At 37.0% G+C, this 27,985-nt stretch overlaps 1 protein-coding gene and 1 long non-coding RNA gene across 2 annotated transcripts; both read left to right on the top strand.

Annotated features, from left to right (window-relative positions):
* The first annotated feature begins 20 nt into the window (after nucleotides 1–20).
* ACADM (acyl-CoA dehydrogenase medium chain) lies at nucleotides 21–24,426 on the top strand. Its single transcript, XM_078072902.1, has 10 exons — nucleotides 21–240; nucleotides 3,590–3,677; nucleotides 5,910–6,007; nucleotides 6,128–6,197; nucleotides 6,772–6,872; nucleotides 7,711–7,791; nucleotides 16,794–16,924; nucleotides 19,391–19,499; nucleotides 23,171–23,311; nucleotides 23,905–24,426. The coding sequence occupies exons 1-10, from the start codon at nucleotides 211–213 to the stop codon at nucleotides 24,130–24,132; spliced, it is 1,077 nt and encodes a 358-aa protein (XP_077929028.1). The 5' UTR covers nucleotides 21–210; the 3' UTR covers nucleotides 24,133–24,426.
* Nucleotides 19,506–22,441, top strand: LOC144381916 (uncharacterized). The gene is made up of 2 exons (XR_013448113.1): nucleotides 19,506–20,210; nucleotides 21,883–22,441. It is a non-coding gene; the product is annotated as an uncharacterized LOC144381916 (long non-coding RNA).
* Nucleotides 24,427–27,985: the final 3,559 nt, after the last annotated feature.

The following is a 27,985-nucleotide window of genomic DNA, read 5'->3' as shown; positions in this document are numbered from 1 at the left end:
CCCGCCTCCTCGCCTCCTCGCCTCCTTTTCCCCTATTCGCCCCCTTTCGGCGCAACCGCTCCCCTCCCTCCCCACCCAAATCCACGCCGGTGGGCGGGACCAGGGTGTGGGCGGGGCCAGACGGATCTAGCGCCTCGTGCCCGGGAGGACTCCGGCACTCTCGGCGCCGCGCAGTGACTTAGGAGCTGTGGACCCGGACCGGGAGTCAACATGGCCGCGGTGTTTAGGCGTAGCTGCGGGGTGAGAGAGAGCAAGGCTCGGTGGGGGTGGGAAATGGAGGTTGTGATGTTTGGAGGGGTGGGAGAGAGGGAAGCATGGGATGAAAGTAGGTGCTGTCCTGGGGTATCGGGAGGGGGACTCCCCCGTACCAATGTAGGCGGCAGTCACTTTCAGAATGTCCTTTTTTATTCCCTCCCTCTGGCCCGGGAACTTTCCAAATATTTTCTCCAGGAATCTCACCCTTTCCCGAACGCGAACCTGTCTGAATTGCGCGGGGATCTCAGAACGAGCAAAGGCCTTGTTTTTGCAGTTATGTTTTTGAGAAAACTCCACTGGCTTTCTATCTCCAGCCCAAGAAAAAAATCATAAAGTAAATTTCATCGTGCAATTGATACATGCCAGAAAGTGTAGATTTCAGACATCCTTATCTTGGGCGCCTGCAAAGTTACCGGGAAAAGGAAAATGAAGCAGCTGCTTCTTGGGATGCTTAATATGTTTAATACGCTTTTGGTTTTTGGACTATGGAGGAGACCGCTTATGTTCCGTACATTAGGAAGTAAAAAGAACCTACCGCAGAATTTTGCTCCAAGCTGTCTATACTAGTGTGGCTCACAGGTTCTAACTTGTCTCACTCACTTAGATGCTCTTTATCTGAAATATTATTGGTATATTAACACAAGACTGCCATTTAAATGTCATTTATAATTAAGTTAAGAAATTAATGTTTTTGGCCCAAAAAGAGTAGAAGTTTTAGAATTTATAAGAATTCTAATGGATTGTTGCCCAATATTTGTTATTGCTATACAAATTAAGGGGCCCTGGGGGCGCCTGGGTGGTTCAGTCGTTAAGCGTCTGCCTTCGGCTCAGGTCATGATCCCAAGGTCCTGGGATCGAGCCCCGCATCGGTCTCCCTGCTCCGTGGGAAACCTGCTTCTCCCTCTCCCACACCCCCTGCTTGTGTTCCCTCTCTCGCTGTGTCTCTGTCAAATAAATAAAATCTTTAAAACAAAACAAAAACAAGGGGCCCTGAAGGCAGAAATCGGGCGTTTTAAAAATGAATTTTAACTCTGACCCCAGGAAAAAAAAAAGACCGATTTCTCAATCTCTCCAAGGAAAAATATAGAAAAACCTAATCCAGAAAACTTACACCTCCATCTCTTCGACACTCCCATAAAATTTAAGATTCTTCTATTCCTAAGAAATACACAAAAGCATTTAATTATAGTTGTGCTATTGCGGAATTGAGGCTTGATTGAAGATGCTGTCTTTTGGAGATTTGGAATTGGATTGTTCTGGGCAGAGCCCAAAGTAATAAAATCAATATTTATATGGCATTATGCGTCCAAGACTCTTAATCACCTCAACAAATTATCCAGTAAGAAAAGCCTCATTTTCTAGGTTTGAAAAGAAGCTACAGGAAGTTTGTAATTGGCGCAAAGTCCGAAAAATACTTGTGGAGTCTAGACTTAAACCATTCTAAATCCAAATAATCTATTTCTATTTTCTGTGTCTACTGAGCCACCTCTCTAAATGGCTAATATTATATATCATTAGCAGATCGATGGGATTGTTCCCTGACTGTAGCTACTTTTGTATTTTGTTTAACGTTTTCCTGAAAAATAATATGTAAACTTTTGTAAATTATTTTAAATCCACTAATAATTCCCTATTTAAAGTCTCGGCAGACTATTTTACCTGTGTTATGAGGTCTGATTTTTGTGCACTGGTGTCTAAACACATTTAGAAGAGCCAAGTTTTTTTGGTCTGATTTTTGTGGGATGTTTTTCTTTATTGAATGTAAAAACCAATTAGGAGACTTAAATTGAAAGAGCAGTATAGCAAGGTGGTTGATGGTATGAATTCTCTATAGTAAATGTTATTATCCTGGTTCCACTACCTAATAGAGTGTCCTTGGCCAATTTCACTTGACCTTTCTGAGCCTCAGTTTCTTCATATGCAAAATAGGAATAAAAGTAGTGCCTTAATCCTAGGCTTGACTTGGAGATTCAGTGAATTAATATGTGGAATGTGACTGTAAACAAGTATAGATTTGGTCTATGATGACTGAACAATAAAGATTAGAGAAACCATGTTTTACTTCAAAAATTAATGAAAATTGCAAAGAAAATATGAGTTTTATACTCTAGTTTTTTTTTTCAAAATTGTATAAAGTATTATTTTGAAAGAGCTTTTTGGATACTTGACAATCTTTATTGTCACTCTAAATGTAGGTGGTTATAAAGTTGTCATCCACAAAATGGACAGCTTCTTTTTACAGTTTTCAAAAAACATAAGCAAGTTTGGTTCTTGATCTTTTAGTATATTGTTCAGTTTCTCTTTTCTTTGGAATATTAGAATTGCATAGGGATATTTGCATCAAATCCTTTGAAGTATAAACTGATTTTGCTGTCCTCAAACATAGGAAGGAGTTACAGTTTGGTTTCCATTAACTTTAATAAACGCAAATGGTTACTTTTGTATACATTAAATTGTCATGAGTATAAAAATGGATTGCAGAGGAACAATATATGTATATCTGATTATACTTTTTAAAGAAATAGTATATTGCAGATATTAAGAAATGTAGCATATCAGTAGTTTAGAATAGGGTTGGCAAACTTTTTTGTAAAGGGACAGTAAATATTTTTAGCTTTGTGGACCACATGGTTTCTGGCAACTGTACAACTCTGCTGGAAAAGCAGCAATAGACAGTATGGTGGTCAATAAAATTTTATCTACAAAACTGGTGGCTGCCATAGTGTGCTGACCACTGTTGTAGAATATTCTAAGAATGCCTATAGACTACAGCAGAAAATATAGAACATAGTTTTAGGCTAATTTGTTTTGTTAAATAAAGTGAGGTATCTTAGAAAATGGAATCCTCCAAGGGGAAGATTCCCAGAAGCAAACCTCTGAGGCTCACAGGGACAGGGTATCAAAGTTGGTAGACTAGGGAACTCTTGAACACAGTGTTATACTGTCCTATTTTTGCCCCCACCCCAACTTCTCAATCACAAATGTCCTAAAGCTTGTAGGTGAGATTTCCAGAATAGCAGTCCTAAGTCTGCTACTACCCCTGACTATTGTTTGTCTCGGAGACACTCCACTTCAGTAGTACAAATACTGCTGATTGTGTTATTTTCATTGCTTTAAAAAAAAAAAATTCCCTTCGTAATAAGTGTTCATACATCTAGTACTTGGCTTATTTAATATAGAAATTAAATTACAGTTGAAGGTACTTAAGTAATGCTTAAAAAACTATGCTCTTGAGTATAGTCAAACAAGTTGCTGTACTCACTTGTAATTGCCAGCATTCTCTTATTTGATGTTTAATTTATCAAATTTATTTTAATAAAATTGTCCTTTACAGGTCCTAAGAAGTCTTTCTCGTTTTGACTGGAGATCACAACATACAAAAGCTGCCCTACAGCATGAACCAAGATTGGGATTTAATTTTGGTATGTGTTTTGACTTTAAACATATTTGTTATACACATGCATTTATATTGCATTATATATGTATTTGTCTGGAATATATTTGTAAATCATCTTAGTAATGTCTGTCAATGGATAGAACCAATTACCATCCACAGATTTCCTGTCACACCCATTCTTCCTGATCTCTTCTTTTTCCAGCATAATATCCTATGTAAAGGTCTGTGTTAGCAGCAGACATAAATATCTGTGCCCTTTTTCCTAAGTATGTAACCCTAAAATAAATAATGAATTTACTGATATATACAGTCTTCAAGTTAGAAATTTGAATGCAAAAAATATGTTTTGAACACTTAGATACATAGCGCTAGTTACCTGCTAATAAGCCAAAGCCTGTTTTGACCTTAATATATCTGAATTGCAGTTTTGGTGCTAATGGATAGGGTTTAAAGTCCTGGGATCAGGGAGTCATGTGGTATTGGAAGGAAAAGGAATAAGATCTCTTTTTCCCTTTGCTCTCTAAAATGAAGATCCTGAGCAAAAAAAAAAAAAAAATTGAAATAATAATCCCTATTTTTAGCATCCATCACCTCCTAAAGTGCTTCTTGCTTCAAAATTACTACCTTTCCTTTAGTTAAAAATCCATTTTCTCTGGTTTCTTGGTCTCAGAAAATAGTTACAAGGCAGCTCAGATAATAAACTCATACCCAGATAAAAATGACAAACTCAGAGCTTTCTATAGTTTTTTAAAGAGAATTAAATGGAAAATTTCAGGTCATGTGAGGATAGCATTGGGGCATTGGATTTTCTTTTATTGTGTGATTAACATAGGTTAGGTATAATTGCTATTTAGTTTCAGTTTGTCACATAGAGATTGGTATTTAGTAGTAAGTAACCAGCAGGAGAAATGGTTTGTGAATAACAGGATGAGATAGATACAAGTGTTGTAAGGAGGAAGGAGGGAGGTTGTAAGGCTTAAGTAAAGGACTAGGGATAACGTCTGTGGGCAGTTGTATCTGGCTCTTTCTAAAGTGGAGATAATACCTACAACACGGAATTTATCTGAAGATTAATATACGATATATAGAAAGTTCCTAATACACAGTGACTAGACTTAGGTAGGTTCTCAATGAATAATTCAAACTAGGTCCCTACCTTCCCTGTCCTTTACTCACCCACGACTTTGGTATCTGCTGGTCCCAATATTAGAAGTAAATTGTGATGTAGAGAACAGTGACCGAAACTCTAAATATACTTTTACTGCTAATTCATTGTAAGACTGAGGCTATCGTGTCCTCATTCTGAGCTTTTGTTTCCTTACCTATAAAATGAGAGATTCGATTTTAGGCTGTTTGATCCAACACCAAAATTCTCACATCTTTTACGTTTTATTTCTCACATCCCTATACAAATGATTATTATAGTTTTGAGTATGCTTGCTCATTCTTACTCTTTGCTTTTGTTCTTATTGTTCTTACCCAAAATACCCTATATTTCTTTTAAATCTTACCTATCCTTTGATGTTGGACACAACCACATTAAAACCCAATGATAGTGTGGATTTGAAAAAAATCCAAGTGATCGGCTCCTATCCTCAGTCCAGCCACCATATTCATTTCACTAGTTTTGTAACAACAGAACCTTGTATTTTATACAATTGAGTTAGAGTTTTATGTTACCGTTAACTTTTGAGAAACCCTGCCACCACTTTACCAGTTCCTTTGTGCTGATTTATAACCTTAAATTATCTGAGTTTGAAGGAAGAGTAAAATTGTAGTATTGGTATTCTTATGTGATATTTTGGAATAAGTTTTATTGGTTTTTGGTCACTGAGCATGTCTCATCTTCCTAGTTAGACTGATTCTTGAGATCAGGAAGTGTCTTATATTTAGTTTCATTTCAGTATTACTAAACGTTTGATAAATCTGCTTAAGAACTAATAACAAGTAAAAACAAAATTTTTTTTACTTTCACCAATTGGAAGAGAAAAACAAGTTTATATCTGTTACTCATTTGTAAAAGCTAGAAATCTTACCTACCTCCTCTGGTACTTGTATTGACATAGGTTTATTTATATTGTATAGTGAAATCTTGCTAGTCCAAAAGTGTATTGTGGTCTTTCTGGTTTATTTGTGGACTTTCTGGTTAATCAAGAGTTAAAGACGCCATTATAAATTTTCACATACTGATTTCATAGGACTTTTTTTCCTCAGCTCAATATCTTGTTTTAATGTTTTCTAAATGACTTTCTCTTAGAGCTCACTGAACAGCAAAAAGAGTTTCAAGCTACCGCTCGTAAATTTGCCAGGGAAGAAATAATCCCAGTTGCTGCAGAATATGATAAAACTGGCGAGGTAGGTTTATGCATTTTAAAGAGAAAAAAGTTTTTTACATTTTTTATAAGATTATATAATTGAACTATGTAGATTTTAATATAATTGGGTTTTTTTTTTTACTTTTTTCTTTCCTTTTAGTACCCTGTCCCCCTAATTAAAAGAGCATGGGAACTTGGTTTAATGAATACACACATTCCAGAGAGTTGTGGTAAGCTTTCTTCACATTTTTAATCCTTACAATGCATATGAACAGGGAAGATGGTAAAACTCTACTCAGTCATTCTTTCAGCTGCCATTTATATAAGTCATTTATGATAAAGGGCTATCTACCCTTATCTTTCTGTTCAGACTTTGGTATTTGGCTGTTTTTAGAAACCTTGTATTAGCACTTCAAGGCTTTCCCTTTATAACTTGTTTCAACCTTCATCCTAGACGTTGGTAATTTCTCTTTAGTTAGTCAATTTGTTGCATTTTGGTTCTACCTTGGATTTTACATTTTGTTTAGACTTTTTTTCTGTGAGATTGTCACTCCTTCAGGTGAAAGAGTCAAAGTTTTAGCACAGTTGAAACAAATTTTTACAAAACCAAGTAGAAACAGGAAGACAGGTCCAGATTACAAATAGAAAATTTTTTGAAATATTTAAAACTTATTTTAGAGAAGTATAATTTGTTACTGTGCTAACCAGAACGCTTTTTAGTTTGTTAATTAAAATAGCTCACCTTTATTTCTAACGAGATATACTACGTATTATAATGGGTCTTAAAATATTTTGATACTATAGGAGGTCTTGGACTTGGAATTTTTGATGCTTGTTTAATTACTGAAGAACTGGCTTATGGATGTACAGGGGTTCAGACTGCTATTGAAGCAAATTCTTTGGGGGTAAGTTTCTTAGAAAATTAATTGCCTAAGTGAACCATTAATGAGACAGTACTGCTAGGTTACGTTAGTTGGTACAACACAATTTTCTTTAAAAGGAACAGAAGAGGGGCACCTGGGTAGCTCAGTCGTTAAGCGTCTGCCTTCAGCTCAGGTCATGATCCCAGCGTCCTGGGATCGAGCCCCGCATCGGGCTCCCTGCTCTGCAGGAAGCCTGCTTCTTCCTCTCCCACTCCCCCTGCTTGTGTTCCCTCTCTCGCTGTGTCTCTCTCTGTCAAATAAATAAGTAAAATCTTTTAAAAAAAGATAAATAAAAGGAACACAAGATTCTGCAGTGAAGACTTGAGTTCTTATTGCCTAAGTTGATCATTCTGTCCCTGTTGTCTCCAGTAATTGGAGTCCTAGCTGTCCTTTTAGGGAAACTGTATACTTTGCTGCTTCAGTGGCAATTCTTAGGTAAGGGCAAGGCCAAAAACAAGCATTTAGGAGAAGGATGGCAATGGCTTGCTGCACTGCTGGCAGTGCTAAATTTAGTGAGCAGTTCTTAAGAGGCCTGGTCATACATATCACACCATTTATCCGAAATGTAATTCTTTGTGCATGTTACTACAGTGGATTTTTACATATTACCAACAAGTCCTACATAACTTAATTTTGGAAAATCCTGGATTCACAGATTTATTTCCTCATGGGTTTAGCTTCCTTAAAGAAGAATAAAGGCCAATTCTTTGGACTTACCCCTTGGGAGAAAGTAGTTCTCTTGCTTTGAATTATAGTATCTCTGAATGTACATACCTAATAAAAATATCTTGTTTTTTTCAATGTCACTTTTCTTTGGTAGCAAATGCCTCTTCTTATTGCTGGAAATGACCAACAACAAAAGAAGTATTTGGGGAGGCTGACTGAGGAGCCACTGATGTGTGTGAGTATACACAGCTGCTGCTTGGGAACAAGGGTGCTATTTCTTCTTTCCAGTACAAATGTGTACACTGGGCTATAACACATGAAGACAAAAGTTAGTAACATATTTAGGTGTAATGGTGTTTCTGGGGTACCAGGCAAGTGTCACAGTCTCCTGTCTTATTTCCAAGAAAGAAAGATTTGCTATTTAATGGAGCACTCTGCAGTTCCAAGACCTGAGTGATTGTGTCAGGAAGTTCAGATTGAATGTATGACAGTAGGTGTTTGAACTAGTAGTCTTTTGAACTAATAGGAAATTAATGTGACTGAAAAGTTATCATTCTATTTGTTGAATGAGTGACTTGGGAAGAATATTTATAGATTTTATTATAATTCCCTGAGCACTACTCAACAAATATTTAAATTGGATTTAAAAAAGATAGTTACAGGGGCCCCCTGCTGGCTCATTCAGTAGAGCAGATGACTCTTCATTTCAGGATCATGAGTACAAGCTCCACATTGGGTGTGGAGCCTGCCTAAAAAAAAAAAGAAAAAGATATTTATACATATATACACACCCATACTGAGGATCTATTCTGAAAGTGTTTTTACATAGGATTTTGACTTCTTTTGTTTATCAGTTGAACAGATTTCAACTTAGGGGGTGATTATGATACCAAAATACAGTAAATTGTTATTTGTTTTGAACTAATTGTGAAAATTGGTCTGAAAGAGTAGAAAGTAATAGTTAAAAATCATGGTTTCTTATTTCAGGTACCTTATAAAAATAAGGCAAACTGCTTAATAAAAACATTTATACAGATTTCTTAGTTAATTGGTAACTTTTCAACAAATGAGAATTTAGTAGGCTAATTCTCAATATTGTCTAAGAATTGTGTGACACATTTAGATTGTTTTTCTGTAGCACATATAATACTAGAAATAGGCTAAAAAATTTTAGCATAGACATGCTTAGGAGAACCTACCTTAATGCATTGATAAGAATATTTATAATTATTGCTTATAAATAGGTATTTCTAAGATAAAAGTCCTTAAAAATAGTTCAGGTATTTTAAACATTTTTTGGCTGTTTTGTTTGTTATCAATACCTTCAGTATATATAAAAATAAATTTACTGTAGTCCCTAAGTCATTCTAACTTCTGAATTAATAAAGGTTTACTATACATTTTCCCCCTGCTAGTGCATAATAGCAGTAAATGTACCCAAAATATGAAGTCAAGGGTGAAAATGAAAATAGTCAATTCCCTTACATACACAGAATTTACATGTTATGGAACTCTGCTACTTTGGAATTACAAATGCTGGGTAACCCTGCATTTATCTCAGTACCATTTGCATATGTTATTCTGCCTGGAATACACATTCCTTCTTTATCCCCAAAGAATTCCTTTTTCTTTTTGAGACTTGATGTGAGCATCACCTTTGGAAAGCTTTTCCTGACACCCTAAAGCTAAACTAGATTCACAAGACTATTGTGTATGACTTTAGTACATAATTACAATATAGTTAGTATTCAACTCCACTGTTGTGGAAGTCTTGAAGATAGGATGTCTTTTCTCTCTGGTTTTTCCATCTCCTGGTTCATAACCTGGTACATAGTAGATACTAAATAAACATTTGAATGGATGATTACACGTGAATGAATTTAACTTGGTTGAAGATACCTACATTTTAATTGATATGGTTTATTGATATCTTACATCTAGTTTTAAATTATATATTAAATGTTTCTACATTTGAGCAGTTTATTTGATTTTCTGAGAACATTTTATTTTTAGGTATTTAAACATATTTAAAATACTGGCTTAAAAAATAAAATATAGAGGGGCGGAGCAAGATGGCAGAGGAGTAGGAGACCTGGATTTCGTCTCCTCTCAGGAATTCAGCTGGATAGGGATCAAACCATTCTGAACACCTACGAACTCAACAGGAGATCGAAGAGAAGAAGAGCAACAACTCTCTGAACAGAAAAGCAACCACTTTCTGGAAGGTAGGACGTGCGGAGAAGTGAATCCGAGGCGATATTCGGGAGGATAGACGGCGGGGGAGGGGCCTCCGTCGGCCGCTTCCGGCAAGTGATAGAGCTGGAGCACAAAATTGGAACTTTTAGAAGTCAGCTCTGCTGAGGGACGTCACTCCAGTAGCTAAGCGGGGGGTGGAACCCTCGTGGGACAGTGTGGTCTCAGGACCCTCGGGGTCACAGAAAGACCGGGGGTGCCTGAGTGCGGCAGAGCTCCCAGGTATCGGAGCAGGGAAGCCGGCTGCAGAGACGGAGCCGAGGCGCGGGCTCTCAGCTCGGGGTTGCCATAAACCGTGATCCGCGGCACAGTCGGGCCACTGCTCCTCCAGCAGGGACCCAACAAGCGGCGGATCCGGGGAGACTCACCTTCTTCCCCTGGGAGGAGAGGTGCGGGAGCGCACCGCAGGGATCTGCTGGGTTTGGAGACTCCACACGGGGTCGGGTGCCAGAGATAGAAACGCTCGGTGACAGGCCGGGTGAGCACGGAGTGCAGCCGGAGACCGGGGAGACGGGAGTGACTGACGGCTTCTCTCTGGGGGCACACTGAGGAGTGGGGCCCCGAGTTCTCGGCTCCTCCGGGGCGGAGATTGGGAGGCCGCCATTTTCACTCTCGGCCTCCAAAGCTGTACGGAAAGCTTGCAGGGAACAAAAGCTCCTGAGAGCAAACCCGAGCAGATTACTTAGCCCGGACTGGGCAAGGGCGGGGCAATTCCGCCTCCGGCAAAGACTTTTGGAAACCACGGCAACAGGCCCCTCCCCCAGAAGATCAGCGAGAACAGCCAGCCAAGACCAAGTCTACCGATCAATGAGAACGGCAGAACTCCAGCGCTAGGGGAATAATGCACATAGAATTCATGGCTTTTTTACCATGATTCTTTAGTCTTTCAAAGTTAATTTTTTTTTTAACTGTCTTTTTTTGTTTGTTCGAATTTTTATTTTTCCCTTTTTCAACCAACATCTTATCAATCCCTTTTTTAAAAAAAATTTTTATTTTTCATTTTTATTTTTCATTTTTAGAGTCATATTCTATGCCTTTATAGTAGTTACCCGTATTTTTGGCATATATCTATAAGTTGTTCTCTCTTTAAAATTTTGAGGTAGTTTCTTCTAACAGATCAAAATATACCCTAAATCTCTAGTGTATGGTTTTTTCCTACTGCCCTGCGTGATCACATTCTCTCCCTTTTTTTTTTCTCTTTTTTTATTTTAAATCCTCTTCTTTCTTTTTTCAAACAACTTCTTATCAATTCCTTTTATAAAATTTTTTATAATTTCCATCTTTACAGTCCTATTCCATCCCTTCATCATATCAACCCTTATTTTTGTACATATATAAGTTTTTCTTTCTTTAAAATTTTGGGAGGCACTTTCTTCTAACAGACCAAAATACACCCAAAATCTAGTGTGTGGCACTGATCTATATACCAGCCTGATCATATTTGATCACATTCTGTTTTTTTTGTTTTGTTTTGTTCTGTTTTTCTATGTTTTTATCTTTATCTCTTTCTTTTTCTTTTTTTTTTCTTTTTCTTTTTTCTCTCTTTCCCTTTCTTTTCCCACTGCTTCAGGTCTTTTCTGATTTGTTTAGAGTATATTATCTGGGGACGTTGTTACCCTGCTAGCATTTTGTTCTCTCATTAATCTATTCTCCTCTGCACAAATGACAAGACGGAAAAAATCACCTCAACAAAAAGAACAAGAGGTAGTACTGAGTGCCAGGGACCTACTCAATACGGACGTTAGTATGATGTCAGATCTAGAGTTCAGAATCATCACTTTAAAGATACTAGCTGGGCTTGAAAAAAGCATGGAAGTTATTAGAGAAACTCTTTCTGGAGAAAGAAAAGAACTAAAATCTAACCAAGTAGAAATCAAAAAGGCTATTAATGGGGTGCAATCAAATATGGGGGTGCTAACTGCTAGGATAAATAAGGCAGAAGAGAGAATCAGTGATATAGAAGACCAAATGATGGAAAATCAAGAAGCTGAGAAAAAGAGAGATAAACAACTACTGGATCACGAGGGCAGAATTCGAGAGAGAAGCGATACCATAAGACGAAACAACATTAGAATAATTGGGACCCCAGAAGAAGAAGAAAGAGAGAGGGGCAGAAGGTATATTGGAGCAAATTATAGCAGAGAACTTCCCTAATTTGGGGAAGGAAACAGGCATCAAAATCCAGGAAGCACAGAGAACCCCTCTCAAAATCAATAAAAATGGGTCAACACTCCAACATGTAATAGTAAAACTTACGAGTCTCAGAGACAAAGAGAAAATCCTGAAAGCAGCTCGGGAGAAGAGATATGTAACCTACAATGGTAGAAACATTAGATTGGCAAGAGACCTATCCACAGAGACCTAGCAGGCCAGAAAGGACTGGCAGGATATATTCAGAGCACTAAATGAGAAAAATATGCAGCCAAGAATACTATATCCAGCTAGGCTGTCATTGAAAATAGAAGGAGAGATAAAAAGCTTCCAGGACAAACAAAACCTAAAGGAATTTGCAAACACGAAACCAGCCCTACAAGAAATACTGAAAGGGGTCCTCTAAGCAAAGAGAGAGCCTAAAAGAAACATAGACCAGAAAGGAACACAGACAATACACAGTAACAGTCACCTTACAGGCAATACAATGGCACTAAATTCCTATCTTTCAATAGTTACCCTGAATGTAAATGGGCTAAATGCCCCAATCAAAAGACACAGGCTATCAGATTGGATTAAAAAACAAGACCCATCGATATGCTGTCTGCAAGAGACTCATTTTAGACCCAAAGACACCCCCAGATTGAAAGTGAGGGGGTGGAAAACCATTTACCATGCTAATGGACACCAAAAGAAAGCTGGGGTGGCAATCCTTATATCAGACAAATTAGATTTTAAACCAAAGACTGTAATAAGAGATGAGGAAGGACACTATATCCTACTTAAAGGGTATATCCAACAAGAAGATCTAACAATTGTAAATATCTATGCCCCTAACATGGGAGCAGCCAATTATATAAGCCAATTAATAACAAAAGCAAAGAGACACATCGACAACAATACAATAATAGTGGGGGACTTTAACACCCCCCTCACTGAAATGGACAGATGGTCTAAGCAAAAGATCAACAAGGAAATAAAGACTTTAAATGACACACTGGACCAAATGGACTTCACAGACATATTCAGAACATTCCATCCCAAAGCAACGGAATACATATTCTTCTCTAGTGCCCATGGAACGTTCTCCAGAATTGATCCCATCCTAGGTCATAAATCAGGTCTCAACCGGTACCAAAAGTTTGGGATCATTCCCTGCCTATTTTCAGACCACAATGCTTTGAAACTAGAACTCAGTCACAAGAGTAAAGTCGGAAAGAACTCGAATACATGGAGGCTAAAGAGCATCCTACTAAAGAATGAATGGGTCAACCAGGAAATTAAAGAAGAATTAAATTCATGGAAACCAATGAAAATGAAAACACAACTATTCAAAATCTTTGGGATGCAGCAAAGGCAGTCCTAAGAGGAAAGTATATAGCAATACAAGCCTTTCTCAAGAAACAAGAAAGGTGTCAAATACACAACCTAACCCTACACCTAAAGGAGCTGGAGAAAGAACAGCAAATAAAGCCTAAACCCAGCAGGAGAAGAGAAATAATAAAGATCAGAGCAGAAATCAATGAAATAGAAACTAAAAGAACAGTAGAACAGATCAATGAAACTAGGAGCTGGTTCTTCGAAAGAATTAACAAGATTGATAAACCCCTAGCCAGACTTATCAAAAAGAAAAGAGGAATGACCCAAATCAACAAAATCATGAATGAAAGAGGAGAGATTACAACCAACACCAAAGAAATACAAACAATTGTAAGAACATATTATGAGCAACTCTATGCCAGCAAATTAGATAATCTGGGAGAAATGGATGCATTCCTAGAGATGTATAAACTACCAAAACTGAACCAGGAAGAAATAGAAAACCTGAACAGACCTATAACCACTAAGGAAATTGAAGCAGTCATCAAAAATCTCCCAAAAAAACAAAAGCCCAGGGCCCGATGGCTTCCCAGGGGAATTCTACCAAACATTTAAAGAAGAATTCATACCTATTCTTCTGAAACTGTTCCAAAAAATAGAAATGGAAGGAAAACTTCCGAACTCATTTTATGAGGCCACCATTACCTTGATCCCAAAACCAGACAAAGACCCCATCAAAAAGGAGAACTACAGATCAATATCCCTGATGAACATGGATGCAAAAATTCTCACCAAAATACTAGCCAATAGGATCCAACAGTACATTGAAAGGATTATTCACCACGACCAAGTGGGATTTATCCCTGGGCTGCAAGGTTGGTTCAACATCCGCAAATCAATCAACGTGATACAATACATTAACAAAAGAAAGAACAAGAATCATATGATCCTCTCAATAGATGCAGAAAAAGCATTTGACAAAGTATAGCATCCTTTCTTGATCAAAACTCTTCAGACTATAGGCATAGAGGGTACATACCTCAATATCATAAAAGCCATCTATGAAAAACCGACAGCGAATATCATTCTCAATGGGGAAAAACTGAGAGCTTTCCGCCTAAGGTCAGGAACGCGGCAGGGATGTCCACTATCACCACTGCTATTCAACATAGTATTAGAAGTCCTAGCCACAGCAATCAGACAACAAAAAGAAATAAAAGGCATCCAAATCGGCAAAGAAGAAGTCAAACTCTCACTCTTTGCAGATGATATGATACTTTATATGGAAAACCCCAAAGACTCCACCCCAAAACTGCTAGAACTCATACAGGAATTCAATAAAGTGGCAGGATATAAAATCAATGCACAGAAGTCAGTGGCATTCCTATACACCAACAACAAGACAGAAGAAAGAGAAATTAAGGAGTCGAACCCATTTACAATTGCACCCAAAACCATAAGATACCTAGGCATAAATCTAACCAAAGAGGCAAAGGATCTGTACTCAGAAAACTATAAAATACTCATGAAAGAAATTGAGGAAGACACAAAGAAATGGAAAAACGTTCCATGCTCATGGATTGGAAGAACAAATATTGTGAAGATGTCAATGCTACCTAGAGCAATCTACACATTCAATGCAATCCCCATCAAAATACCATCCACTTTTTTCAAAGAAGTGGAACAAATCATCCCAAAATTTGTATGGAACCAGAAAAGACCCCGAATAGCCAGAGGAATGTTGAAAAAGAAAAGCAAAGCTGGTGGCATCACAATTCCAGACTTCCAGCTCTATTACAAAGCTGTCATCATCAAGACAGTGTGGTACTGGCACAAAAACAGACACATAGATCAATGGAACAGAATAGAGAGCCCAGAAATGGACCCTCAACTCTATGGTCAACTAATCTTCGACAAAGCAGGAAAGAATGTCCAATGGAAAAAAGACAGTCTCTTCAACAAATGGTGTTGGGAAAATTGGATAGCCACATGCAGAAGAATGAAACTGGACCATTTCCTTACACCACACACAAAAATAGACTCCAAATGGTTGAAAGACCTAAATGTGAGACAGGAATCCATCAAAATCCTAAAGGAGAACACAGGCAGCAACGTCTTCGACCTTAGCCACAGCAACTTCTTCCTAGAAACATCGCCAAAGGCAAGGGAAGCAAGGGCAAAAATGAACTATTGGGACTTCATCAAGATAAAAAGCTTTTGCAAAGCAAAGGAAACAGTCAACAAAACCAAAAGACAACTGGCAGAATGGGAGAAGATACTTGCAAATGACATACCAGATAAAGGGCTAGTATCCAAAATCTATAAAGAACTTATCAAACTCAACACCCAGAGAACAAAGAATCCAATTAAGAAATGGGCAGAAGACATGAACAGACATTTTTCCAAAGAAGACATCCAAATGAAAAAGTGCTCAATATCGCTCGGCATCAGGGAAATCCAAATCAAAACCTCAATGAGATACCACCTCACACCAGTCAGAATGGCTAAAATTAACAAGTTAGGAAATGACAGATGTTGGCAGGGATGCGGAGAAAGGGGAACCCTCCTACACTGTTGGTGGGAATGCAAGCTGGTGCAGCCACTCTGGAAAACAGTATGGAGGTTCCTCAAAAAGTTGAAAATAGAGCTACCATATGATCCAGCAATTGCACTACTGGGTATTTACCCCAAAGATACAAAAGTAGGGATCTGAAAGGGTACGTGCACCCTGATGTTTATAGCAGCAATGTCCACAATAGCCAAACTGTGGAAAGAGCCAAGATGTCCATCAACAGATGAATGGGTAAAGAAGAAGTGGTATATATATACAATGGAATATTATGCAGCCATCAAAAGGAATGAGATCTTGCCATTTGCAACGACATGGATGGAACTGGAGGGTATTATGCTGAGTGAAATAAGTCAAACAGAGAAAGACATGTATCATATGACCTCACTGATAGGAGGAATTCTTAATCTCAGGAAACAAACTGAGGGTTGCTGGAGTGGGGGGTGGAGTGGGGGGTGGGGTGGGAGTGATGGGGTGGCTGGGTGATAGACACTGGGGAGGGTATGTGCTCTGGTAAGCGCTGTGAATTGTGCAAGACTGTTGAATCTCAGATCTGTACCTCTGAAACAAATAATGCAATATATGTTAAGGAGAAAAAAAAAGAAGAAGATAGCAGGAGGGGAAGAATGAAGGGGGGGAAATCGGAGGGGTAGACGAACCATGAGAGACAATGGACTCTGAAAAACAAACGGTTCTAGAGGGGAGGGGGGTGGGAGGATGGGTTAGCCTGGTGATGGGTATTGAGGAGGGCACATTCTGCATGGAGCACTGGGTGTTATGCACAAACAATGAATCATGGAACACTACATCTAAAACTAATGATGTAATGTATGGGGATTAACATAACAATAAAAAATTAAAAATATATATATACTCTTGGTTCTAAACATTCATAATTTAATATTTAAAATTTAAGTTATTTTTATTGTTTCCATATATTTAAGGCTTACTGTGTAACAGAACCTGTAGCTGGCTCTGATGTAGCTGGTATAAAGACCAAAGCAGAAAGGAAAGGAGATGAGTATATTATTAATGGTCAGAAGATGTGGATAACCAATGGAGGAAAAGCGAATTGGTATGTTGTTTAAAACATCTCTGTGTATTGCTTGTTAATTACTTCATATCAGGATCTCTCTCTCCTTTATTATTAAAGCACCACAGTTAAGGTAAGTTTTAGGGGCTCCTGGGGTGGCTCAACTGCCTCCGGCTCAGGTTATGATCCCAGGGTCCTGGTATCGAGCCCCACGTCGGGCTCCCTGCTCAGCAGGGAGCCTGCTTCTCCCTCTCCCGCTCCCCCGGCTTGTGCACTCGCTCGCTCTCTCTTTCTGTCAAATAAATAAAATCTTATAAAATAAGGTACATAAAAGATCATAAGTAGTTCAGTTATTTTTAAAAACTATTAAGCCCTGAATTATTTCTTCAAACTAACTTTTCAGAAGTTTAATTTGTAAAAGAATAAAACAAAGACACCTGCTCTGGTTGAATGTGAATCCATCTACTTGGCTTACTATCTCCACTGTATGTACCCCATACTAGCATCTCCTGGAACTGTTCCCTGTAGACTGAGGAAAAAGGAAAACCATTGGTTTAGTACACTTCTCTGATTCTGAACAACAGACAGAGACAGTCTTAAAACTCAGATCGTCTTTTAGAGAAGACAGAATATTACTTTAGTAAAATCTAAAAGTCCAAACGTATAGGTCCAAAAATAATGACATGAAGTTCAACAAAGGTTCATAAAATCACCTGCATAAATACGAAATGTTGAAGAACCTATACCATGATTTGTGGAAAAAAGATTAAAGTACAATGGATACTTGTAGATTCAGTAGGAATCAACAGTGTGATGTACTGTCTTTAAGAAGGTAATGTACATGGAGCACTGGGTGTTAATACGCAAACAATGAATCATGGAACACTACATCAAAAACTGATGTAATGTATGGTGATTAACATAACATAATAAAAAAAAGAATTATTCTACTAAATAAAAAAGGTAATTTCTTGCTGAAATGATAGAAGTATAATACAAATGAGGGGAAAAGTGGTAATGGTTCTGTATGACACATTTTAAGACCTGCCTTGACAAAATGGAATAAATTCAGAAGCAAGTAAGTATCCTTCGTTAAGAAGAGTCTAGAAAACATGTCCTGTGAAGAGTAAAGGAATTAAGTTTGGTTTTTTGGGAAGAGTTTGACAGTTTTGAAATAATGTCACACAGAAACAAGAGCAGGCTTGTATATTTGCTTCAGGAAGCCAGTTTAGAATTAATGGGTCAAAGTTAGAAAAATGTAGACTATAGCTCAACATAAGAACAAGCTTTCCAACAACAGTTCTGTCCAATGTGTGTTGAGTTGTCATGGAAAATATTGTATTTACCCATCACTGCAAGTATACAGATAGAGACTTCCTAGGACAAGGATTCTCTGGTGATTAGAATAATGAACTAAATGGGCTGCAAAAATTCTGATTCAATATATATGTGTGCTCTGCAGTGCAGTTTTCTGGTAGGTAAAGCATTATTCCTGGGAATGAGCTTACCAGGAAATTATTTGTTTATTTTAAACATACTTGTCAACCCCTTTATGACTGTCCAGTATTAAGGAGGGCTAGATCATTATCTTTAAGTAAGTCATTATAGTATCAGAAAGTAATAGAAAAATGAAGAAACTATTAAAATTTAACAAGTTGAGAGAAATCTAACAGTGCAATTAGAAGCTTTCATAATTTTAAGAATTCATTAAGTATAACTCCCATGTAGTAAGACAAATTAGGTAATATACGAAACTAGAAAACAATTTTTACTATTTTTTACTATTACCAAGTAAAATGTAGAGTGAATGATAATTTATTAGTGTTAAGCATAGAAAATTGTTTAAGGAATTTTTAAAAAATTCTCATATCAGGCTTTTTTTTTTTTTTTTTTCCTCATATCAGGCTATTTAGAACATGGGTTACATTTAGATGTTTTTGCATACCTCCTGTTTCATTTTAAAATCTTCCTGAGAAAAATTCTGGAGGGAAACCTAGCAAATATTCATAATAATTCAACAATAACAAAAAACACTGATTTTGCTGCAAAAAGAGGACAGTAGGCAGAATATAGGGGTCTTTATCTCATTTATTATTCCTTTCACAGGCAGCCCTATTTGTTGTCCTTTTCCAGAAAGCTTGTCCCTTAAAGAATCAAACTAGTTTTGGGAAAGAAAAAATGCCATTTCCAGTATGGCACATACTTTTCTTCTTATGTTGTATAATTTGATACAAGGAATTTTTACTTACAACTCAGACTACTAAAAAAAAGTTAAATACCATATTAGTTAAGAAGTGGACCTGGGTTAAAATGCTAGCTCTGCCACATCATAACTATGTGACTTGGGCAAGCTTTTGAGCCTTCTGATTCTTCATTTCCTCATCTGTAAAACAGAATAATAATTGGGGTTGTTAGGAGGATTAAATGAGATAGCCATCACCGTGTGTTAACTGTTGATGTCATTATCTCTGTCATCATCTCTATATCATATCTATATATATATATTAGGTATTTCTTACTGGCTCGTTCTGATCCGGATCCAAAGGCTCCTGCTAATAAAGCCTTTACTGGATTTATTGTGGAAGCAGATACCCCAGGAGTGCAGATTGGAAGAAAGGTAAAATATATATTCATCAGTGATTAAGCCCTCAAATACTATTTTACCTGCAAATTTCAAAATTACTATTTCAGTTTCCTTTATTGAAAACATTTTCTTTGTAGTAAGTTGCAATAAAAATAAAGCTTTTTTTCCCCTTTTTTTTCTTCTAAGTTTTTATTTTAATTCCAGTTAACATACAGTGTTGTATTAGTTTCAGGTGTACAATATAGTGATTCAACACTTCCATACATCACCGTGTGCTCATCAAGACAGGTGTGCTCCTTAATCCCCATCACCAATTTAACCCATCCCTAAAAATAAAGCTATGTTTTGATGTTATCAGGTGAAATAATCTATGTATTATAGCTGAAGGTTTTATGTTGAGAATAATTCTTTTGATTCATTATTTGAAAAATTGGTTGTTCATAGTGCCAGTCTGTAGAGAATGCTAATAAATAGCTGTGAGGGATAATGAAGCAGAAATGAAGCTGTCATTTATGTGGCCTGCCCAATAATAGAGTTTTAGATATTTCAGAAGACTTTCCCACTCTTTTTCCTTCCTCACAGCAGCCTTTTAGGTAGGATAACTGGCATTATGCCCATTGTATTGATTAAAACAATACCCCAGATCATATAACAACACTAAGAGAAAAATACGTGCCTGAGGAAAGTATGAGAATGGTGAAGAGCCTTGAATGTGGGAAGGCGAGAAATTTTACTTAAGGAAAGGTAATGTAACATATTTGAGAATGGTTGTAATTTGAATGTGTGGAGATGACTTAGCACTAGCATTTAAAGTAGACTAAAGAGTTTAAGATTTAGCAAATCAAAGAAGGAAGAAATGAAGTCATTAAAGTCATTTTAGTGAGAGCTAAGGAAATAGGATTAAGATTATAATTTTGGACTAGGAAGAGGAGGCTCAATTTTACAACTGTAAAACTCTTCTTTGCAAAATGAGTTTGTAAAAAAGAAAAACTAATAATGACCAAATGATGTCTATATTGAAGGAAAAGGAGAAATTATGGAAGTTTATTAATAGTTAACCAAAGGTTACATAATCCTGTTTTATTAAAAGCCATCAGAATCTCTCTCTTGTACTCAAGCCTCTTGAAAATGGAAGCGTTTACTAGAGTATGGAAGAGGGGTAACTTCTCTTTGAGGTCACGGAATATTAAAGGTGGAAGATGTATTATTTCAGTCTGTTTACTCAATGTTACATACTTAGAGGCAGAGTTGAGATCACTACTAAAGTATCCTAGGAACTTGCCCAATGTGGCTTCTAATCCTATTTTTCTATATTCTCTTTTAAGAGTAGATATTAAAGGTAGACTATACTTCACCAGTGAAATTATAGTGAGGTTGTTGTATATAACAAAATGTAAGTTGTAAGAATGGATGTGCTTCTTCCAAGCAAATGGTTTGTTTTTATTTATGTTCTATTTGGGTCTCCTTTTTAGGGATGGTTGCTAGAAACTTAGGGCCAAATTTATGGCCATTTCTAGAAAGTGTAAAGGACCTAACAGCTTATACTGTTTTTAGTAGTAACACGCTTCTGATTTTATCATGCTATTTCTAGTCTCTTTTTTTCCCAATTTTCTCACTTAAAAAATATCTCTAATTCAATAAATATTTATTATTGAGTTCATCCTACATACTAGGCACTATTCTGATATTGGGGATACCATATGGATCAATACAGACAAAAATCCCTGCCCTTGGGGAACTTACTTTCTAGTGACAGAGACAGATAATTATATTGTATATATTTAAACCTCCATAAATCTTTTTTTGAAATATATGGGCATTTTATAGATTTGTGAAATTTGATGTTTTTAAAATGTTTTGTGTTTTAGAAGTCATCTGGCTTGAGAGGAAGTACAGGAAGCATTTTGGTTTTAAATGTTTTAGTGTTTGGGGACGCCTGGGTGGCTCAGTCAGTTGAGCATCAGACTCTTGGTTTCAGCTTGAGTCATGATCTCAGGGTCCTGGGATTGAGGCCCACCAGCTCCACACTCAGCGGGGAGTCTGCTCCCTCGTTCTTTCTCCCTCTCCCTCGCTCTCTCTCTCTTTAAAATAAATCTTTAAAAAAAAAATGTTCTAGTGTTTGGAGTGAGTCTGGGAAATAGGCTAGAGTAAACCGTTTTTTATAAACTGTTTTCTCATTACATTGAGTGAGGGTCTAAGGCACTAGAGCTCACTGACTTATAAAGGCAAAAAAAAAAAGATGTTGCTTTCTTTCTTGGTAAAACTATATATTATTGTTACCATTTCTTCAGTCTTAGAGGCAGACTATGACTATTAAGGCAAGCAAGTTAAAGAGTTTGTTTACAGCTCTGTGCTCCCATTTCCTCTGCTTCTCACACTGTTGATTAAAAACAAGATTAAAATTTTTTTCCTTAAGGAGAAGAGTCACCATATCTGCAACTTCCTCCCAAATAATTCAGCAAATAATGCTAATAGTTAACACACACAAAGGACAGAAATAAAGCCAATGTGACAAAATAATTGGTGAATTGAAGTAAAGGGTACGTAGGTATTTGTTATATTACTCTGATAGCTCCTCTGTTCATTTGAAAAATTTCAAAATAAAAAGTTAAAGGAATATAGCTACTTTGGCAGTTTCTTATAAAATTAAATATGCACTTACCACATACCCAGCACTCCTAGATATTTATCCAAGAGAAATGAAAACAAAGGCCTATACACAAGTGTTTATAGCAACTTTATATAACTGTTAAAAACTGTAGTGACGGGAATGTCTGTCAGTGGTGAATAGGTAATGGGTATATGGTGCATCCCTATAGTGGAATACTACTCAGAAGTAAAAGAAAGAAATTACTGAGCAGTAGCAATATAGGTAGATCTCAAAAGCACTCTGCTAAGTGAAAAGTTAGACACAGAAGGCACGTATTACTTGTTATTCTCATTCTACTTAACATGACATTCTGGAAAAGGAAAAATTAATGGACCGAAGTCAGATCAGTGGTTGCTTCAGGTTGGGAGTAAAGTAAGGGAGTTGACTTAAAAGGGGCACAAGCGAGTTACTGGGGGTGCAGAAATATTCTGTATCTTGATTGTGCTAGTGGTTCCACACATATATTTGTCAAAACTGTTAGAGATTTATATGTAAAGAGGGTGAATTTTTCTGTATGTAAATTCCACTTCAGTAAACCTAATTTTAAGAAAGAGTTGGTACATTATTTTGCTAGCTCCATTAAGCTAAATTAAACATCCTAAATCAAAGTATGTTTGCTAAATGCTTTTCCTGACATTCATGGTAAAAAAGATAGTCTTCACACATATGAAATTTGTCTTTGTAGTGTAATATGTGCATGTAGACCTTTAGACTATTGTTGGTTTCAAAGTTTGTGAAACATTGTTTTAGACTAGGGGTTGACAAACTTGTTTTGTAAAGATCCAGTTTATAACTATTTTAGATTTTGAGGGCACAAGATTTCTGTCCCTAACTACTCAGTTCTGCTATTGTAGCAAGAAAGTAGCCATAGATGATATATAAACAAATAGGTATTGACTGTAGTCCAATAAAACTTTCTTTACAAAACAGGTATTAGAAGCCATTGTTTGTCGATCCGTTTTAGATAATTGCAGAAAATCCTAAAACAGAGGTTAAAGCAAAATTCATGTTAGCTTAGAAAGTGTTCCTTAATATATATTGTTTTCCTTATTAGGAATTAAATATGGGTCAGCGATGTTCAGATACAAGAGGAATTGTCTTTGAGGATGTGAGAGTGCCTAAAGAAAATGTTTTAATTGGTGAGGGAGCTGGTTTCAAAATTGCAATGGGAGCTTTTGATAAAACCAGACCTCCAGTAAGTAATATCAATGACTTAACAATCTTTAGAGGATCTTTTATTTATTACGTTGAGTAGTTTTATTTTAACATGGTATATTTTGTATGTATTTCTATTTTTTCTTTCTTTTGGGTGTGTATTTCCTTTTTAATACCTACTTTTATTAAGGATGGAGAGATACTGTCATTTTTCTTTATTTTTTTAGAATTCTTCAACTGTCTTGCTGCCTGTTACAGAAATTGTTTTAGCAAATATAAAATTACTGTAGTCACTGCTAGGTTGTTAGAGGCAGTCCTTACTTGATCATTCCTGCTGATATGTGCTCATTTCCTCTTCCCTTAGTCATTAGGAATATTTCCCCGAAGAAGCTTTCCCTTGTTAAACAGAAGGAATGACTTTCTAGGCTATGATCCTCTGCCTCACAAATGCCTTTAATTCATAAAAAATATAAATTGAAATGCTTGTTCTCCCCCACCCCTTCTTTTGTGGCCTGAAGGTATAGGTCATCTTCTGTTTATATAATCCTTAACTTAGAATTTTAGGCAAATAGTCATTGCACTGTGTTTTAAAGACAACATTAACTTATGCTTTGTAAAATGTTAAAATACTAGGTAGCAGCTGGTGCTGTGGGGCTAGCACAAAGAGCTTTGGATGAAGCTACCAAGTATGCCCTGGAGAGGAAAACTTTTGGAAAGCTGCTTGTAGAGGTAATTTTAATACTGTACTTGCTGTGCTCAAATCATACTCAGATTAAAATCCAGAGTCTTTACAGTGGACTTCTGTCAGCCACACTGGCCTTTTGCTGTTGTCTTCACCTTTACTCCCCACCCGCCAAATAATCCACTTCCTCATTCATTTCACTAACGAATCTACGTTCGTCACCCAATGTAAAATAACACCTCCAACACTCTATATACTAATCCCACTTGGGTTTTTTTTTTCCATAGTTCTTAACACCACTCAACATTATATCATGTTTGTGTTTGTTTATTATGTCTCTCCTTACTCTCCCATCTGAATGTAAGTGCCATACAGGCTATGAATTTCTGTTTTGGTAACCCTTATACTCCTAGCACTTAGAATACGTTTCCACTATGAACTTGTTTCATCCATTCAACAGATAGTAACTGAACACCTACTATATTAAAATACTAATATTTATTATCGGATATGTTCTCTGTTCCAAGCACTGTTCTAGAGGTTTTACATGTATTAACTCATTTAATCTTCACATTACTGTGGAGTGGGGACTCTTAGTCCCATTTATTGCATGTAAAACATTAGGTCCGCCTAATATATACTGAAACCAAGATTTGAACCCAGGTAGTCACTTAAAGAGTCTGTCCTTTTGCATACTTCATGTTCTATTTCCAGGAATAGAAAAGAAGTTTGGTGTAGCCTCTGTACTCAGGAACCTTTAACTTTACTACGGAGATAAGATACATATCTTAAGACAAAGATACGTATCTTAAGACAAATATTAAGAAATAATATAGAGCCATATAAGATTAAGTCCCTAAGTGAGAGCTTATAGACCTGGTTAGAGAAACCAAAAGGAGAAACTGTCATGGGTGGGCTAGAGACATTACAGGGATTATGAACTATGTTTAGAACAGGATTTCTCAAAGCATGGGCTGAAAAGAAACTGAATGAGACTCACTGGGATTTTTCATCACAATCTCATGGGAGAAGCATGGACATCTTATACCAGGTTGCCAAAGCTGTGGTGGTACGAGGGCTTCTGTTTATTGCCAGTGGGAATATAATTCACTATAACTTTTATGAACCACATTTTGGCAATATATATCAAAAGTGGTTTTTCTACAACTGTATTTCACATGTGTCTTTCAGGTTTACTCCCATATGTGCAATATGACATATCTATAGCTTATTCATTTCAGCATTGTGTAGAAACAGCCAAATATAGAAACAACCAATATGTTGATCATCCATACAGTGGAATATTTTGCAGCTATAAAAAAGTATAAAGAAGTTCTTTATATATTACCATAGAAAGCCCTCAGATTTATTGATAAGCAAAGCAAAATGAAGAACCATCAACATGGTAGGCCAGCATATTTGTAAAAAAGGAAGAGACTAGGGCGCCTGGGTGGCTCAGTCGGTTAAGCATCTGCCTTCAGCTCAGGTCATGATCCCAGGGTCCTGGGATCGAGCCCCGCATTGGGCTCCCTGCTCGGCGGGGATCCTGCTTCTCCCTCTCTCTCTGCTGCTCCCCCTGCTTGGGCTCTATCCCTCTCTCTCTCTCAAATAAATAATAAAATCTTAAAAAAAAAAATTTAAAAAAAAAAAAAAGGAAGAGACTATAGATGTATTTGCTTATGTATGTTTATAATATCTCTGAGAAGATGAAAAACAGTTAACTTGGTTACCTCCAGGAAGGGGAATTAAATGGGGTTGGGGACAGCAGGGATGATAGGAGGAAAGTTTGAACTTCAAACTGGTGGATGAATTATCTATTCAAAAAATAGAGTGAAAACTAAAACAAAACAATTTGAAAGAATCATTGGCTTAGAAGAATGGGCACAATCAGGCAGGTAGAAATAAGGGAGGATATTACTCTCCTTGTACATAGGAATTATTTATATTGGGTAATAATTGTCTCCTCTTAAGACATAATTACCATGCTACTCTCAAGCAACTTGTCACATTCTAAAGTATTGTGTGTTTTTTTTTAAATACAGTAAATATATGAAATTGAACAGCTCAGTTTTTTGTTTTATGTGACCTTTGGTGCATATTAGTCTGTATACAGTCATAACTTGTGTGGTTTTTATTACCTTTTAGTCTTCAAAACACATTTTGATGTTGCCTACGATACAAAGCATCTTTTTAATAATTTTAGTATTCTTATTTCTAAATGCCTACAGGTCTTCTTTTAATGTGTATGATTTTAAAGCATATGTTCCATTCCATCTTCATTGTAGAATAATTTATGTGATACAGTATAAGTAAAATTAAATAATAAAATTGCTCGGGGGTGGAGCAAGATGGCGGAGGAGTAGGAGACCTGGATTTTGTCTGGTCTCAGGAATTCAGCTGGGTAGGGATCATACCATTCTGAACACCTATGAACTCAACAGGAGATTGAAGAAAAGAATAGAAACAACTCTCTGAACAGAAAAGCAACCACTTTCTGGAAGGTAGGACGTGCAGAGAAGTGAATCCAAGGTGATATTCCTACACTGTTGGTGGGAATGCAAGCTGGTGCAGCCACTCTGGAAAACAGTATGGAGGTTCCTCAAAAAGTTGAAAATAGAGCTACCATACGATCCAGCAATTGCACTACTGGGTATTTACCCCAAAGATACAAATGTAGGGATCCGAAGGGGTATGTGCACCCCAATGTTTATAGCAGCAATGTCCACAATAGCCAAACTGTGGAAAGAGCCAAGATGTCCATTGACAGATGAGTGGATAAAGAAGATGTGGTAGATATATATATGTATATATATATATACACACACACACACACACACACAATGGAATATTATGCAGCCATCAAAAGGAATGAGATCTTGCCATTTGCAACGACGTGGATGGAACTGGAGGGTGTTACACTGAGCGAAATAAGTCAATCAGAAAAAGACATGTATCATATGACCTCACTGTTAGGAGGAATTCTTAATCTCCGGAAACAAACTGAGGGTTGCTGGAGTGGGGGGGTGGGTGGGAGGGATGGGGTGGCTGGGTGATAGACACTGGGGAGGGTATGTGCTATGGTAAGTGCTGTGAATTGTGCAAGACTGTTGAATCACAGATCTGTACCTCTGAAACAAATAATGCAATATATGTTAAGAAAAAAAAAAGAAAAAGAAGATAGCAGGAGGGGAAGAATGAAGGGGGGGAAATCGGAGGGGGAGACGAACCATGAGAGACGATAGACTCTGAAAAAGAAACTGAGGGTTCTAGAGGGGAGGGGGGTGGGAGGATGGATTAGCCTGGTGATGGGTATTAAAGAGGGCACGTTCTGCATGGAGCATTGGGTGTTATGCACAAACAATGAATCATGGAACACTGCATCAAAAACTAATGATGTATGGTGATTAACATAACAATAAATTTTTTAAAACCTCCATAATCCCATTGTCTAGAGATAATTACAGTGACCATTTTGCTCTGTATCCTTTTTTTTTATGAATATATTTTTCCAAAGCTGTAACCATACTATGTATTTGAAATTTTCACTTACCAATACATGGTGAACATATTTCTATCCTATAACATTTTGGCCGTACAACTGATAGAAGACTTACTGTCTTTTATTGAAAGTGTTTGTTTTATGTCTCCTCTTTGATTATGAACTTCTAGAGGGAGGATAAGAAGCATTTTTATTTGTCCTTGTCATGGTGCTTACTTTCCTCTGTCAGCATCTGATACAGTATGACATTATTTTTCACTGTATCTATCTATAATAATTTTCTTTAAAAAGTCCCAGCAGGAGGGGCGCCTGGGAGGCTCAGTTGGTTAAAAAGTCCCAGTAGGGTCATCTGGCTAGCTTAGTCGGTAGAGCATGTAACTCTTGATATTGCGGTTGAGTTTGAGCCCCACGTTGGGCATAGAGTTTACTTAAAAATACATACATACATTAAAAAAAAAAAAAGTCCCAGGAGGATACATATAATTTTTATGGTATTTTTGCCAAAAATGCATAACTTCATTCCAGCTCTGAGA

Source organism: Halichoerus grypus, chromosome 5 (genome assembly GCF_964656455.1).
Source record: "Halichoerus grypus chromosome 5, mHalGry1.hap1.1, whole genome shotgun sequence".
Lineage (NCBI taxonomy): Eukaryota > Metazoa > Chordata > Mammalia > Carnivora > Phocidae > Halichoerus > Halichoerus grypus.
This window is presented reverse-complemented; position numbering and strand designations above follow the sequence as displayed.

Bases quoted from the DNA above. Each gene is read 5' to 3' on its own strand.
- ACADM (XM_078072902.1), top strand. From the start codon at position 211: ATGGCCGCGGTGTTTAGGCGTAGCTGCGGG. The intron at 241-3,589 runs GTGAGAGAGAGC...TGTCCTTTACAG, and splicing joins TGTTTAGGCGTAGCTGCGGG to GTCCTAAGAAGTCTTTCTCG. The intron at 6,008-6,127 runs GTAGGTTTATGC...CTTTCCTTTTAG, and splicing joins AATATGATAAAACTGGCGAG to TACCCTGTCCCCCTAATTAA.